This window comes from Sprattus sprattus (genome assembly GCF_963457725.1).
Source record: "Sprattus sprattus genome assembly, chromosome: 6".
Classification (NCBI taxonomy): domain Eukaryota; kingdom Metazoa; phylum Chordata; class Actinopteri; order Clupeiformes; family Clupeidae; genus Sprattus; species Sprattus sprattus.
In genome coordinates, this window is record NC_137925.1 from 15,023,854 (window position 1) to 15,038,839 (window position 14,986).

The window sequence follows — 14,986 nt, forward strand, 5'->3', positions numbered from 1 at the left end:
TGTGGGGGCAGAATACTGATCAGAGAAACCAGCACAATGTAAATCAGTGGTAAAACTGGGCCATATTTGGAGACAGTTGAGACAGTACACTCCTCCCGCCTACGTGCTTGATCAAGTAAAGTCCAGACTGTTGCACTTTGGTTTGCTCTGAAAAATAAAAGTATTTTATAAGAAACATGACAACAGTGTGCACTCTCTTTGTTATGGTCAAAAACAGCATAGAGAAGGTGATTTTTAAGCTTTTGTTTGTTCTTTGAAAATGTTACAAAAATTATTGGTATTGGATGACTATACTAGCATTTACAGACCTTACTAATAACCAGTGCTACATGTCCTTGTACCCCTTTCTGTGGGTTTTGACAGAATTCTGATGGGATGATCCATTTAGTTATGCCAATGGATTCTTATAACAGAATTCTGTACTCTATCTGGTTTCCTTGTCTTGTCTTTTTAAAATCTGTTTCATCATCATTGCTATTAGCCTGTAAGCATAAAGAACAACAACTTTATCACTGCATATTGGCTATAGATATAAACAAGGCAGTCTTGCAAAAAAAACGTTATCAAATGATGTTCCATTCAATCTGCTTAGCAAAACAAGCCTTTCTTTGCCCTGAGGGAGCCCATCAAACAACGCCAGTTTCACTCTTGTTTATCTTCTGTTGCCTTATCAAACGCAGACATAGACAATGGCTGGCGTACATACAGATGTGGTTTAGAGTTTCATCTTCAATGTTTACAACAGCGACAGTTTTAGGCATTCAACATCTAATTGAGTAATAGACATCAAATGATGATCCACAGTGGGGGAGAAAAAAAACATGTATACTTTTATTTAACTTTTACAATAACAAAAAGAAAATAATATGCTCATGTCATATTCATGTCACCAATCACAACTCAGTTCTTACAGGTGTAGAGTGAAGCTCCATGCCTCATTAAATACTCTGGATTCACATACTCATTCATTGTCTTCTTTACAGAGAACTGGAACATATTTAGCACAGGTGTTGTTTTCAAAAATGGATGTCTGTTTTAAACACTCTTGCTCGGACATATTCATGGAGCTATACAGGCACCCAGTCTTATTTCCCATTGATTTGGGTTAAAGCGTTCTTCCTGTGTCAGTAATCTACTTTCAGATCCACACGCCGTCATTATTATTTCGACCGCAGTCAGGACACGTTTCTCACAGGCCCAGGATGAAGCGGTCTGCTTGTTTCAGGTAGTCTGGCTTGAGGTACTCCTTCAGTTCACTCTTTGTCACCCACACAAAGCCCTCCTTGTCAGATGTGGGATTGGTCCCACTTGAAAGCAAGGCTTTGAAGAAAAAGATCTTGGCTCCGATGCAGCTTTCTGTTTGAATGCTTTTGGGGAATTTATACTTGTACACCCCGCATGGACTGTTGCCCAGGAACCTAGCCTTTAAATCGGTACCTGGAAAAAAGGAGAAAAAAAAGGTTATAGAGAGGAGGTCGTGTTCAACAAGGTGAGGCCTCACCTTCAAGGTTATTCTAGATCGTAGATACTTTATTAATTAGGACCCATGCATTTAACCCATCAGTTGGCAGTGAACACACACACACACACACACACACACACACACACACACACACACACACATACACACACACACACACACACACACACACACACACACACGCACACACGCACACACGCACACACGCACACACGCACACACGTGTGTGTATCAAGGATGGCATACATTTTTGGATCTGTGCAACACAGTCCGTCCCTCCCATACATGTTTGAGCGCATATGTGAACAGGCCCATTTGGGTGGTTGCAGTGCAGGCATGTACTGTCAATTGCACAGGTGCTTTAGGTCATGTACTTAGATTAAGATGTCTGTGTACATTGATTTATGAGTGTGCATGTGTTAATGCGTGTTCATATGAGTACAGGAAAATGTGTTTGTGCATGTAGGCCTATGCATGTCAGTGGTACACTGCAATAGAACCCCCTCCTCTATCTGCTTTGAGTCTTCCCTGCCATCTACCAAAGCTACGAGTGCATGTGTTAAACGCTTGATTTTATTTAGGTGTGTGTCTGTGTGTGTGTGTGTGTGTGTGTGTGTCTGTGTGTGTGTGTGTGTGTGTGTGTGTGTGTGTGTGTGTGTATTGTGGAGAGGTATGTGGGTCTTTTAGGACCTGGCAGGCTGGCTACTTCCCTCACAGCTTTCTCTGTCTGAGCATCTCCCCTGCAGCTAGCTCTTTGTGTGTCTGTGTCTCTGTGTGTCTCTGTGTCTCTGTGTCTCTCTGTGTGTGTGTGTGTGTTGAGGAGGTATCTGGCAGGCTGGCTAAGGCCATCTAAGCTGTCTGTCTCAGGGTCTACCCTCCAGCTGTGTGTGTGTGTGTGTGTGTGTGTGTGTGCGTGTGTCCGTGTGTGTCCGTGTGTGTGTTGACAGTGAGGTACCTGGCAGGCTGGCTAGGGCCCTCTCTGCTGTCTGTTTGAGTGTCTCCCCTGCGGTCCACTGTAGTTGGGGCAGCAGCCACACCTTCTCTCTCCCCACCTCCTGCTGAACCAGCATCACCACGCTGTCACTCAGGCAGCGGCTCAGGGAGCTGTGGTCTGTCTCAGCCACACCTGACAGGCAAGGGCCAGACCATGCTTATGTTAATAATTTCATCATTTTAAATCAATTACAATGTATCAGCTAGCTCCGACTTATTCACATTTTGTTTTTGTTATACTTAAAAAAAAAAATCCTTATTGTTGTCCAAGAAAGACAGCCTAGATTGCATTTTTACATTAACATTTCATTTAGTCATTTAGCAAACGCTTTTATCCAAAGCGACTTACAAGGATGTAAACACATTTCACATTTTACACTGATGGTACACTGCACAGCAGGAGCAATTAGGGATTCAGTGTCATGCTCTAGGACGCTTCGACGGGGAGTCGAACTAGCAACCTTCTGATTGCTAAATGACTTCTCTACCTCCTGTACCACTGTCAACCCCTACTCTAAAAACACCTACCTCGGTTAAGGAATGAATTTTGTGAATAAAACCAGCATATCAGTCTGTGATTGAAGGGGAGGCTGAACAAGACAAACCTTCGGACCTGACAGCAGGCTGGAATCGCTTCAGCTTCTGCTCCCAGGCGTCCTCGTCGTCCAGTGCAGTGACGATCTCCTGGTTGATGTGGTCCTCTTCGTCGGAGTCGTAATCCTCCTCCTGTTTGCGGCTCATGCGCTCCGTGTCCTCCAGCAGCCTCAGCTCGTGGTCGGAGAGTAGGCTCCTCTCCAGTTCCATCTGGCCAAGCAGGAGGGTGTTCAGTTAGTCTCTTACAGCCATCCAAAAGGACAAACTGTCTCCTATCCGTTTCCAAGTTTTCCTTGCATGTTTTATTCAAAGCTACTAACAGCATGAGTTTGAAAATTGCTATGGCAGTATATTTCAGCAACCTGCAGTGTTGTTTCATACAAGCAAGAGAACAAATTGAAGACACTATTGTGCATCTGATTCAATGATTCCATGTCACAAGTACTGTAAGGTAAACATTAGAAGAGGAGAAAGACTGGACACTCTTTTATTATACTCTCTTATATTTACCCCTTGAGAACAGTACAGGTGATAATACAACGTAAACGTCCGACTAAAACACAACGTCAGATTATTGATGTGGATGAATGATGGGGATTTCTGAATGTCAAGAGAGGGAGGAACTAACTTGAACGCTTCCGCTGAAGGGAAAACGTGCTACTTCTGAACAACTTAAGTCACAAAAATAACATACACGTCTACGTTGACATTACCTGTTGCAACAGATCTTCAAATTTCTGTTCGATTGGATTAGGGTCTTGAGATACGACAGGTAGCCTCTGCAGACACACAGCGCCATAGAGTTTCCACGGAGATGCGGGTTTGTGTTGTTCAATTTTTAGTTTAACGGCACTACTGCATTGCCAGCTGCTAGAGAAATGTCGGACACCTTTTAACAATGTAGTAGGTAACCCGTGGATGTTTCTGAAATTCCACATTGAACGGACAGTCATTCCAACACAGGGCGCCGCCATTTTCCTGTCTGTCACAACCCACAATGCACTGCGACAGTGCGTTTCTCTTTGGATTAGACCATAATGAGGATACTTAGGGGTTTTATTGAATACCGACATTAATACTAATCACTCTGTAATATCATTCACCATGCAGGGTTAATTATTAAAATACTAAAGACCTAAAATATCCATACAGGTAAAATATCTTTACAAATTCACGCTTAAATTGCAAAAACATTACTGGTATCCATTATGTGTCCCCCAAGAAGTAGGAATCCACCATACCGGACACACGTGAGCTTCAATGTCATGTCGTTTTGTAATGCTAACAAGTTTGTGGTCAGTACATGACAACAAAATCATATGAAATATGTCGAATTTAACGTCTAGATTATCCAGGCTGACACGATGTGCAAATCAACACATTCTGACTTCCTTGAACATGGTCAGAGCGACAGTGTAAGTAAAAGCTATGGAATGCAATCACTAGTCTTACCGGTAAATATGCCTACACAGTATGGAGCATCTCTCGAGTTTATCTCACCGAATGATCAATGATATCACCTTCAAAATGTAGATTTACCTGGGATTAGCGTTTTAATGTCTATGTTCTTGTTGCAGTGTAAGTACAGAGTCTCAAAGACCCATATGTTCCACTGCGATACGACAACAGGAGTCGGCCGAGGAGGCTACATTTACCCCCAAACCAAGCTCCAGAGAGTTCAGGTATACTTAAGTCAGTATGATGGGGGCATGTGGTGCAACACATTACCGAATAGAATAGGTAATTGTAACGTATTATGTCTGCATTCACTATTGCAGTTATGTCTTTTATTTCATTGCTATCAAAATTTGCCACCTTGTCTCTACAGTATGTATCCACCTATGCCGGAGGAGGACAGTCCTTTGACATGGGGTGGAATGAAATTTGCGGATTTACCAATTTGTCACATCAAAGCAACATATAACAAGTAAGTTGCATAGTTACTTGACATGATTGCAGACCAGTAGGCTATCTGCTGAAAGTAATGATAAATGGTTGCAAATCAGGACATCTATTTTATAATATTATGTATTTTGTGTGTGTGTGTGTGTGTGTTTTATAGTCATTAGCCTACATCAGTCTTTTTTTCTTTTGATTTGACATATTTCGACTCATTTTCCTGTTTTTCTGTTAGCACACACATACAAGTTACAGACTTCAGTGGACAGTATGTGGCTAGAACCTCCTGTGGAGCAGAGGGATTCCGGAATGTGAAGAAGTCAACGCCCATTGCAGCTCAGACAGCAGGAATCTCTGCTGCATCAGTAAGACATGGGCTCATACCTCTCCAGCACATCCCTTTGAGGAGTATGATCACACAAACGTGACTAGAATGATGCCTTTTCAAGATCCAATTGGATGAAATAATAACGACCATTTGAATTGGCAGTCAATCTCAATTCTATACCTGCACAGTATAATTCTTTAAAGACATAAAAAAAAACCTCACTCCTCAAAAATAAGCTCATATAATGGTCTGTAGGTCAGAAACAAGACTGCGACCAACATTTTCTTATGGACAGTTTGGTAAAGCTTCAATAGGCTCTTGAAGGTGCTGTTGCAACAGTATTATTGGCATTTATCTTGGTCATGATGTGCATACACACTCTTATCTTCTGATGAACATTCTTATATAGCTATGTATTTTAAATGTCCACAAGGTGGCAGCATACCCCCATAAGACTGCTAAGATGTATGCGTCTGTGATATGGACACCTGACGGCCCCACCCATCTGTTGCTTTCTGTCTCGGGAAAGAGTTGATTTCTAGTCTGACGTTGAAGTATTCTGTTATTTGGTATAAGCTAAAATCTGTTATGATGTTGTCTCACCCATTCTTTTATTTTGGTTAAGCATCAGCCAAAAGGGTTTTTTATATTTGCCTGTAGCTGCTTTCGACACAGTTGTGTGCTTTTCTCTTCAAGCCCTAATGCTTGCTCTAGTGCGTTTGTTTGCCTTCGTGATCTAGCTTGCTTATATTTGACCCAGCTTTGCTCTCCTCCGTGGCTCTCATCAGCTCAGGGTCAGATCCTGATGTAGCCGCTCCTGTCCTCTCATTTCTGTAATGTAATGTACATGTTTGGCTCATCCACCGCTGCGCACTCATTACCGCGGCACACAGCATGAATCATTTCCTTAGTTGTGCCCTAATGAAAATGAACCGATGCGTTAGCCCCCGTAAAAAAAAAAAGCGCCTCATTTTCTGTCGTCTCTGTTCACTCTCCTCCCGTGTTCAGGGACGAATCTCCTGTGGCTTCAAATCAGCGTTTCTTCAGATCGCCATGTTTGCCCTTGCTGCACCCGGAGATGCTAAATTGTTTACTGAGTTCATTTATTAGCCTTCATTTGATAAGCGCCTGACTTGTGCTCCTCCCCCCCTCCTCTCCTTCACCCTCCTCCCCTTCCTTTTCCTCCTCTTCCTCCTCCTTCTCCCTCTCCTTTCCATCTCTTCTCCTCTCCAGAAGGCACAGGCGAAGGGGGTGTCGTTCGTGCGGGTAGTGGTGAAAGGCCTGGGCCCCGGGCGTTTGGTGAGTCTCGTACCGCCGCCGTCAGTTCGGTCGCGTCACATCACATGTGCCGGGTGGCTCTTTTGCTCCCTAAGTTTGAATGAGACTAAAGAGTGTAATCTGAGTTTGAATGAGACTAAAAAGTGTAATCTGAGTTTGAATGACACTGAAAAGTGTAATCTGTGTAATTTCTCCTGTGGTGCTTCTCATTCTGCGCCTCTGCTCAGTCACACGGGGATGATGTTCAAACGTGTGATGGTGCACAGAGAAAACACACACACACACACACACACATACACACACACACACACACACATACACACACTGGATAAGACATGATTGTATCCCTGTTGGGCTTTTTTGTGGTTGAAACAAATTGTCCCTGATACGCAGGCATTTGGTTTTCTATGATTTGGTGGCAGTGGCGTTTTGCACTGAAAGATTCATAGGCTCATTAGTCCAATCTGGCCTTGTCTGTATAATATTATGTGGCATCTCTCAGTGAAATCTCTGGCCCATAATGGATTCATGTCACGCAGCATCCTGTGACAGATGAGCTGGTCTGCCATCACTGCATTATCTTTAACACACAGAATTTCACATTTTAATTACAATTCTAAGACATAATCTCTCTCCACCTTAGAGAGAGCAGTAGAGACTTTGTTTTTGTCGAATAGTTTTGTTTTTCCTGTCAAAATCATATACTATTACTAATTTTCGGATTTTTAACACATGCATGCATATATATTTTATATATTAGTAGAGCTGAATTGATTATGACCTGTGATAGTGTAGGTTGCTTAAGGTCTCCTTGGCCTTGTTAGGTGAATAGGAGATTCAGGGGAATATTGATCGTGAGGCAGAGGTATATGGTTCATTTGGCTGTATGAGTTTCTTCGCTCAATGTACATTCCTAAAGAAAGGACCGTTTTCAGAGACCAAAGGATATAGGCTTTTCCATGTCAATTCAACCATGTTTTTTCAAGATCTGTAACAATGTAGACCAACTTCACATCTTTCCCCATAAGTAAAATGATAGGTATACAACATTTCTAAGTGGCTTTATGAAACCCATAAACTTAAAAATGGTAAATCTCCCTCTCCCCTAAGCAATTGAGGTAGGAACCCCTATGATGATTCCCATATGATTCCCATAAAATAATCAGCCAGTCCCCAACTGCTGGATGACAGCAGCAGCTGGTTAATGTGTGCAATCTTGCATTTACTGTAACAGAGGGAAGAACACACACAATGTAGTCTGATCCTTCCTTGTGGCTTCACATCTGAACCAGGGTACAGTGAAGCTATTAGGAAGCACCCAGCAGTCCATACCACGTAGCGAGAGACCAGGCCAGAAATGAGCCAGACCTGGGCCAGATGGGTCTATGGTGTCTTTATGTTTAGGTTGCTGGGCCAGTTGTGTCTATGGTGTCTATGCATTTAGGTTGCTGGGCATGATGTGTCTATGGTGTCTTTGTGTTGAGGTTGCTGGGCGAGATGTGTCTATGGTGTCTGTGTTTAGGTTGCTGGCTATGAGTACTTGCATGTGACAGTGAGAGGATTGACCGCTATGGGAAGTCCCAAACCAATATCACAAGGAATTTGAGTATAACTGAAAAAACTATTGGTCCACTGATAATGAGAAAGAAAAAGAAAATGGATACCCACCCAAAAGATACAGGTGCTGGCTATACTAGTGAAAACATAAAAAGAAAAAACAGACATAGCCGCACATTTACACATAACACATAAGCGTAACACGTAAGCTGTTAAAATGTTAATTTGTTGATCTAGTCCTTGTCCTAGTGCACCTGAGTGCTCATACCATCAATACAGTCAAACAAGTAATTATTTATTGGTTGGTCACAGGTTTATCAGATAAGCTGTTCATGTGAATTTGATTTGTGCAGACAGAAATGGACAGATCAATGATGGCAACTTGAAAAGAGAAGCCAATTAAGTGTGAATTTTCCTGCATTGATTGGGGAAACCAAGAGGGAGAAAAATCATACTTTTATCATGCGGGTACATGTGTGTGTGTGTGTGTCTGTGTGTGTATGTGGTTTTGTGTGTGCAAATGGATTAACATAGATATGTGTGTGTATGCGTTTCTCTCCTCTCCAGTCTGCCATCAAGGGCTTGACCATGGGGGGTCTTGAGGTTGTGTCCATCACAGACAACACCCCAGTGCCCCATAACGGGTGCCGCCCTCGCAAAGCTCGCAGGATGTGAGGCAGCTCGGACGCTCGCACAGACCCACAGAGCCACCTAGTCCTGCCGGGTGTTAGGAGTCACTATGCCACGTAACCCACCCGTCACGCCACCTGGGGGGGTTGAGAGCCGACTACGACAGCAAGCCGCGTTCAGAAGATGACTCCCGCTTGCGCAGTTACATTAACGGTTTTGATTGTGTAAAAATGTTCATTAAAAAACACGTTCCAGTGTACAATCCACTATTTCCACTTTGGTCTTGTTTTGTGGCGCTGATTACTCGTGACTCAGAAACATTCACGTTCTCCAGATAAAATCATTGTGAGAAATGGAAAATTAAATTACTGAAAATCGGCAGCCAGGGGAGGAAACGGGCTTTATCTTTCTCTAATATCTGCAGCCTGAGGCAAGCCGGGTATGCCTTCAATCACGCTTCAGCTCCGAACCGACAAGCAAGGTGCAGAATAATACACTATAAATAAAATGGACCCATGTAAGATTATTGCCCTTTCCTGGAATTATATCAGGTGCTCCGTTTCCACGGCAACGGCAATTAGCAGGGACTCTCAGGCAGGCAGTGAATGTAACTCTGTACCCATAGCAACCAAGGTCAGATCTGCAACGCGCGCAGACACACACGTCTGCATTCACCCAGGTTCTTTTCTCTGCACACACACAGCCGCATCGAGGGCAGGAGAGGGGAATTGAAGGTTCAGACCCGAACTCATTGTGTGTTACATAGCAACAAATAAGTAAATAAATAAATAAACTGATAGATAAATAAGAAAATAAGTGGGCAACAAATGTCAGGATGCTCTAGGCCGATGCGCGCTGATTTCATTTAATACGGAAGCTGAACAATGAAAACTAGCTGATTTTGTGGGTGGGTTTGTAATGTTTAACCAGAATGTTGTCTCTCAAAGCATAGGCTTGGTTTTACCAGATACCTGACTACTCATGCAACAGATGCCGATGGCAGATACTACGTTTCAGATTTGGTGAAACCCAACAGCTTGTGTTATGCAACTAGAGAAAGAATCAAGTAAGGAAAGGTTTTCCTTTTTTTCCTGTCTCCCTTTTTTTCTTTATTTCTTCCTCTCTTTTTTTCTTATTTTAATCTGTAGGGTTATCTGATTCATGTTTGTCCAATGGGAGATTCCACACACTTAATTAATAGGAGAATACTGAGCACATTACATTCACAGTTATACCGATCTACTAAATTTCCACATCAGCTAACAGATATGTGTAGGTTCTTATCATAGCTTCCTCGTTATTTTATGGCTCCAGATTCAAGTAGGGACGACAGTGTGTCATCTGAGGGTGCAGAGCACCTGATAGGGTTTTACCTTCCCAGCTGCTGGCTATGACCCCAAGAGTGTTAACACTCTTAAGATGTGTCTGATTTCTGTGCATGTGTGTGAGTGCGGGTTTGTGTAAGAAAGTGTGTGCCTACTCTGTGTGTGTGCGTGTGTGTACAGATGTTTGCATGCCTATGTGTGTTTGTGTGTGTAATTGTTGTGTGTGTGTGGGTGTGTGTGTGTGCTAGGTAGAAGAGAGCAGAGCAGAGTAGGCTCTTAATCCCATACGGCAGCTGTTGTCTTGTCATTAGGGATCTCCCGTAGCAGCGGCTGATAAAGGGTCTTGCAACGGCTAGATGAAGTCAGAGCAACTTAATCCCTACTGCCTTTCCTAGCCTCTGCACCGCCTCACAACATATCGCCACACAACACACCATCACACCGTCACACAACACACCGTCACACAACACACCGTCACACAACACACCGTCACACAACACACCGTCACACAACACATCGCCACACAACACACCATCACACCGTCACACAACACACCGTCACACAACACACCGTCACACAACACATCGCCACACAACACATCGCCACACAACACACCGTCACACCGTCACACAACACACCACAACCTCGGCTGCCACGCTCAACCCTGGTGCATCTACCAGCATCCGCACCTCCACCACCACCACCTCACCAATTAGCCTCTGCATCGCCAAATGGAACACTGCCATTGCAGCTCTGCCCAACTTAACCTCTATTGCACCGACCTCCGCACTGACATATGAGACACCAGTACTACTGCTGCCGCACTGATGAAGGGGCTTCAGATGCAGCTCTGTGCTCTGCTACAGGGCTGCCCACATCCTGTCTAGAGAGGATGGTCAGACATCTACCCAAAAAAGGAGACCTTTTTGGAGCAGCTTAGGAAGGAGATGGGGTGTAGGCTTTTTGACCTTTCCAATTTCTGACCTTTCCATTTGAGGTGTAATCACCATTTGTTCCATATGGTGTCCAGGTGTGTGCTTTCAGACTATTCTTCGACCCATCCAGGCCATTTGAGGCTAGTGAACGCCCCTGACGGGCATGGCAGGTTTGATCAGCATGGTCGCCTGTATGAGAAAGGAACATTTTGTGTTAGTGAGAGAGGAGAGAGTGCTGATGTCCTGCTAGGTTAAAGGGCATAAATAGCGTTTCATAATTTTTTTCCCCCGTTTTTCAGAAAGAAAATATGTGGTGCTCTTAAATCTCAAACTCATTTCAAAATAGGGCTTTTCACAAAACTACCCGTGCAATTAGAGTACTGCCTCCTACTTCCTGGACAAACTTTTGAAAGGTTATTATGAAATTGCAATTTAAAATACACATTTGCTCTTAAATGAAGTACTCTGCACATTTCTCTTGTGCCTGGTGTGAACAAGTTGAAGTGATTGGCGAGAAATTGTAACTCCTGTTGTGCCATTCATTTCCAAGCGGTGGCATGGCTTTCAGGTGAACTCAAATGGGAGAAGGACTTCCATATACGTGCAGACTTATCCTCCCACACACAAACACCAGGGGTGTTGGCTGGACTGTTAACTATCCAGGTCTGAGCCCAGATTGTTCTCCATCAAAAATCTTTGAATAGACTGTTTACACACATGCGAGGGCTATCCATTGCATTGCAGGTAGGATTACCGTACTTCCAAATACTGTTTTCACACAGCTTTTCTTGTTGAGTCCAAACAGTTCTCATACCTGCTTCAGCGGGCTACAGCCCCCAATGCCCAGGCCAGGCGATGCCCCTGACAAACACCCACACTGTCACCTAGGCTGAGATTTCTCTCTCCCTCTCTGTTCTCCCTGCCTTTCTCTCTCTCACACACACACATGCCATCTCTCTTCCTCTCTCAAACACACACACACCGTCTCTCCTTCACTCTCTCTATCGCTCTATCTCTTTTTTTCTCAGCATCTTTCACTTTCTTGCTTTCTCTCCTCTCTCCATCTCTCTCTCTCTCACTCACTAACTTATTCTGTTTTTCTTGGTGATTTTTTCGACTGCAGTTTCTACTGTTACTCCCTGTGTCTCTAAACAGCGCATCAAGTCAATGTGACCTGTGAATAGACTGTTGCACTAAAAATACCATTATCATAAACTCACCTCAGACACACCCCTGCACAGAGGAACCTGCTTGCCTTAACCGAGTCCACAGCCATTAGCCTGATGGATGTCGACCCGGCGTGCCAATGCAACACAATGAAATCATTATCATTAAATCTACAAAGCCTCAGTTAAGCTGATAATAAACATGGCAACTTTTATAGCAATGTTGCTGGGCAGTCACACAACTGGTTCCTAGTGTTCTGATTGGATGAAGTTGCCCACTGATGACTAAAGATTTTCAAGATAAAAAATTATTGTCCAATCTCATCAGGAAAGTGCCTGAAAACAACATCACTGAACAACATTTCCTGGCAACATTGCTCAAAACATCGTCCCATGTATCATAACCTTTAGAATAGGTAGAAGACGGCCCCCCGACCACAGGCAACTCAGAAGCAGAATTTGGGCCAGATCTCGGCCAGAGCCACTCCTGAGGCGACCACTTTATGGGTCTCCAGATTAGCATGCAGAGACAAACAGGTACCAGAGAAAGACTGTAGAGGTACTGTAGGCTACCTATCCAGAAAGACAGTGTGTGTGTGTGTCTACCAGCAATGTATGCACTTGTCTGTGTTTTCACACGCCCGTGCATGGGTGCATGTGTGTTGTTGTTTTTGAATTACTGCATGTTTCCTGTTGTTATTTACAGGTCTTTAGGCATGTGTGTGTTTTTCGATAATGGCTAAGAGATGTGGATGTGTGATGAGCATAAATGAAAAAGGGAAAAAAAAGAAAGAAAACAACAGAAAAAAAAGACAAACAACAAAACACTGAAAATATGCCACTGCCGCGGTAGAGCATTTTTGTTTGCCTTCCCTAAACATGTTTTTCGAGCCCCCAAAAAGAAGAAGTTAAAAAGCATTAAAAGCAGGAAGGACTGCGGTGGGCTCGGCCTTGAGTGCCAGATAATGGCTCTCCATCCAATTATCCCTGTTCCAAGCAGGCCGACTTATAAGTTGTAATTTTCTATAATAACAGGCTGTGTGCAGAAAAGAAATGTAGTAAAAAAAAAATCACACTGGTGAAAGAGGGGAGGAAAGGTTGAGAAGAAGAAGAAGAAGGAGTAGAAGGAAAGGAAAGAAATAAAGAAAACACTGTTCTAAAAACATGTTTCTGATAAGTGCAATGTGCCTATTCCGGTAGCTGCCTTTTGGCATGGTGGACACTGAACTCTCTGTTTTGGCCTTTGAAATGGCTGAGATGCTAGGCTGCGCCTACCCGTCACTGGCTTAGAAGCCCCCCCACAGAGCGTCAGGGGGATGTGCGTCTTATTGTCTTCACCAGGGAATGTTTTTTTAAAAACACCCATAATATTCCTTCCCGCATGAGCTTTTAGCAGCTGCCCGCAATGCATTATGGTAATGGAGTCCAGGAGCAAGAATAAAAGATTAGAAAACTCATTGGCCGTTCATTCTCCCAGGAAGGCCAGGGCCTACTTGAGCTCCATTTGGAAGCTCTCAGAGGCCTCTTAGCACTGAATAGCATCTTTGTTCTGGAGGAGGACTCGGGGCCGAAGTGAGGAAGACTCATAGGGTTGCATTTGGGAGAGTACACCTTGAATGGCACTCATGCTGGTCGGGGTCCGGGGCTGGCCAAACCAATTTAGAAGGCAAGTATTCAAAAAATGAGAATTAAAAAAATGGAGGGTTGAGGGGTTTGGGGGTTGAGAGGTGGGGGCAAGAGAGAAAGAGAAGGGGAGGTGGAGAAATACTCCAAATTCAGTAAAAACAATCACAAAAAGCAAAAGATGAAAAAGATAGGGAAGAGAAGGAGAAAGGCATTGAGGTGGATGATTCACAAACAGATGAAAGTAATGTTTGTGTGGTCTTTGGATGAGGTATGAATTTACAGAAATTAGTTCATTAGCTTATTGCATAGAATGTTTTGTAAGGTATCCTGAGTCTGAAGCATTCTGCATCTATCTATAAATCCAGAAATCTCTGTGTGTCCGTCTAGGGCGTATCTCCCTGACGGTAGTTACGTCAGCTATGAGATTTCGCATGTACCTTACGCATGTCATGAACCTGTGCATCCTTGATTTTGAAGATTTTTGAATTCATAGTTCGCGAGATATTTGTATTTTACCGTTTCCCGTAGGCACTATGGGTTATCGTTTCCCGTAGCAAGTCCCACTGACCGATTGTGCACCGAAATTACGTCACAATCAAACAAGCTACGTCACGCGCAGAACCTATAAAATCGGATGGTCAAACTCGATTGTCAGTTTTTGCAACAAGACAATTAAGTGGCTTATTATTTACACATACTGGAACAAGAAAACACAGACTACATATGGCAGTGAAACAAGGTGAGTTTCCTATAGATCAAACATGGTCTGAATGGAAACCATATGGGACCATCATACCTTTCAGAGTATAATGAATGGTAAACTGTTATTGGTTACCAAGGGTCTTACATTAAAGTGTTCTCAGAGATTCTAGCCCCGGATCTCAAAATAATGATATTTAAAAAGTGCCCCGTATTATTCTGATAATTCAATACAGACTTCGAAAATAATATGACATTGTTGATCAAAGTCCAACCGCACCCCGTCAACGGACATATGCTTAATCTATCTATAAATCCAGAAATCTCTGTGTGTCTGTCTGTCTGTGACAGGCGTATCTCCCTGACGGTGGTTACGTTAGTTATGAGATTTCGTGTGTAGCTTACGCATGTCATGAACCTGTGCATCCTTGATTTTGAAGATTTCTGAATTCATAGTTTGCGAGATATTTGTATTT

General features: G+C 43.4%; 2 protein-coding genes across 2 annotated transcripts; one reads left to right on the forward strand and one right to left on the reverse strand.

Annotated features, from left to right (window-relative positions):
• Positions 1-809: 809 nt before the first annotated feature.
• mrpl46 (mitochondrial ribosomal protein L46) lies at positions 810-4,041 on the reverse strand (the record flags this gene model as incomplete). Its single annotated transcript, XM_080841270.1, has 4 exons — positions 810-1,437; positions 2,436-2,606; positions 3,079-3,277; positions 3,781-4,041. 4 exons carry the CDS (start codon positions 4,039-4,041, stop codon positions 1,190-1,192), a joined length of 879 nt encoding a protein of 292 aa, XP_080697396.1. The 3' UTR covers positions 810-1,189.
• A 282-nt stretch (positions 4,042-4,323) lies between these two features.
• mrps11 (mitochondrial ribosomal protein S11) lies at positions 4,324-9,019 on the forward strand. Its single transcript, XM_080841373.1, has 6 exons — positions 4,324-4,482; positions 4,645-4,749; positions 4,896-4,994; positions 5,202-5,331; positions 6,528-6,593; positions 8,697-9,019. Exons 1-6 carry the CDS (start codon positions 4,394-4,396, stop codon positions 8,802-8,804), a joined length of 597 nt encoding a protein of 198 aa, XP_080697499.1. The 5' UTR covers positions 4,324-4,393; the 3' UTR covers positions 8,805-9,019.
• Positions 9,020-14,986: the final 5,967 nt, after the last annotated feature.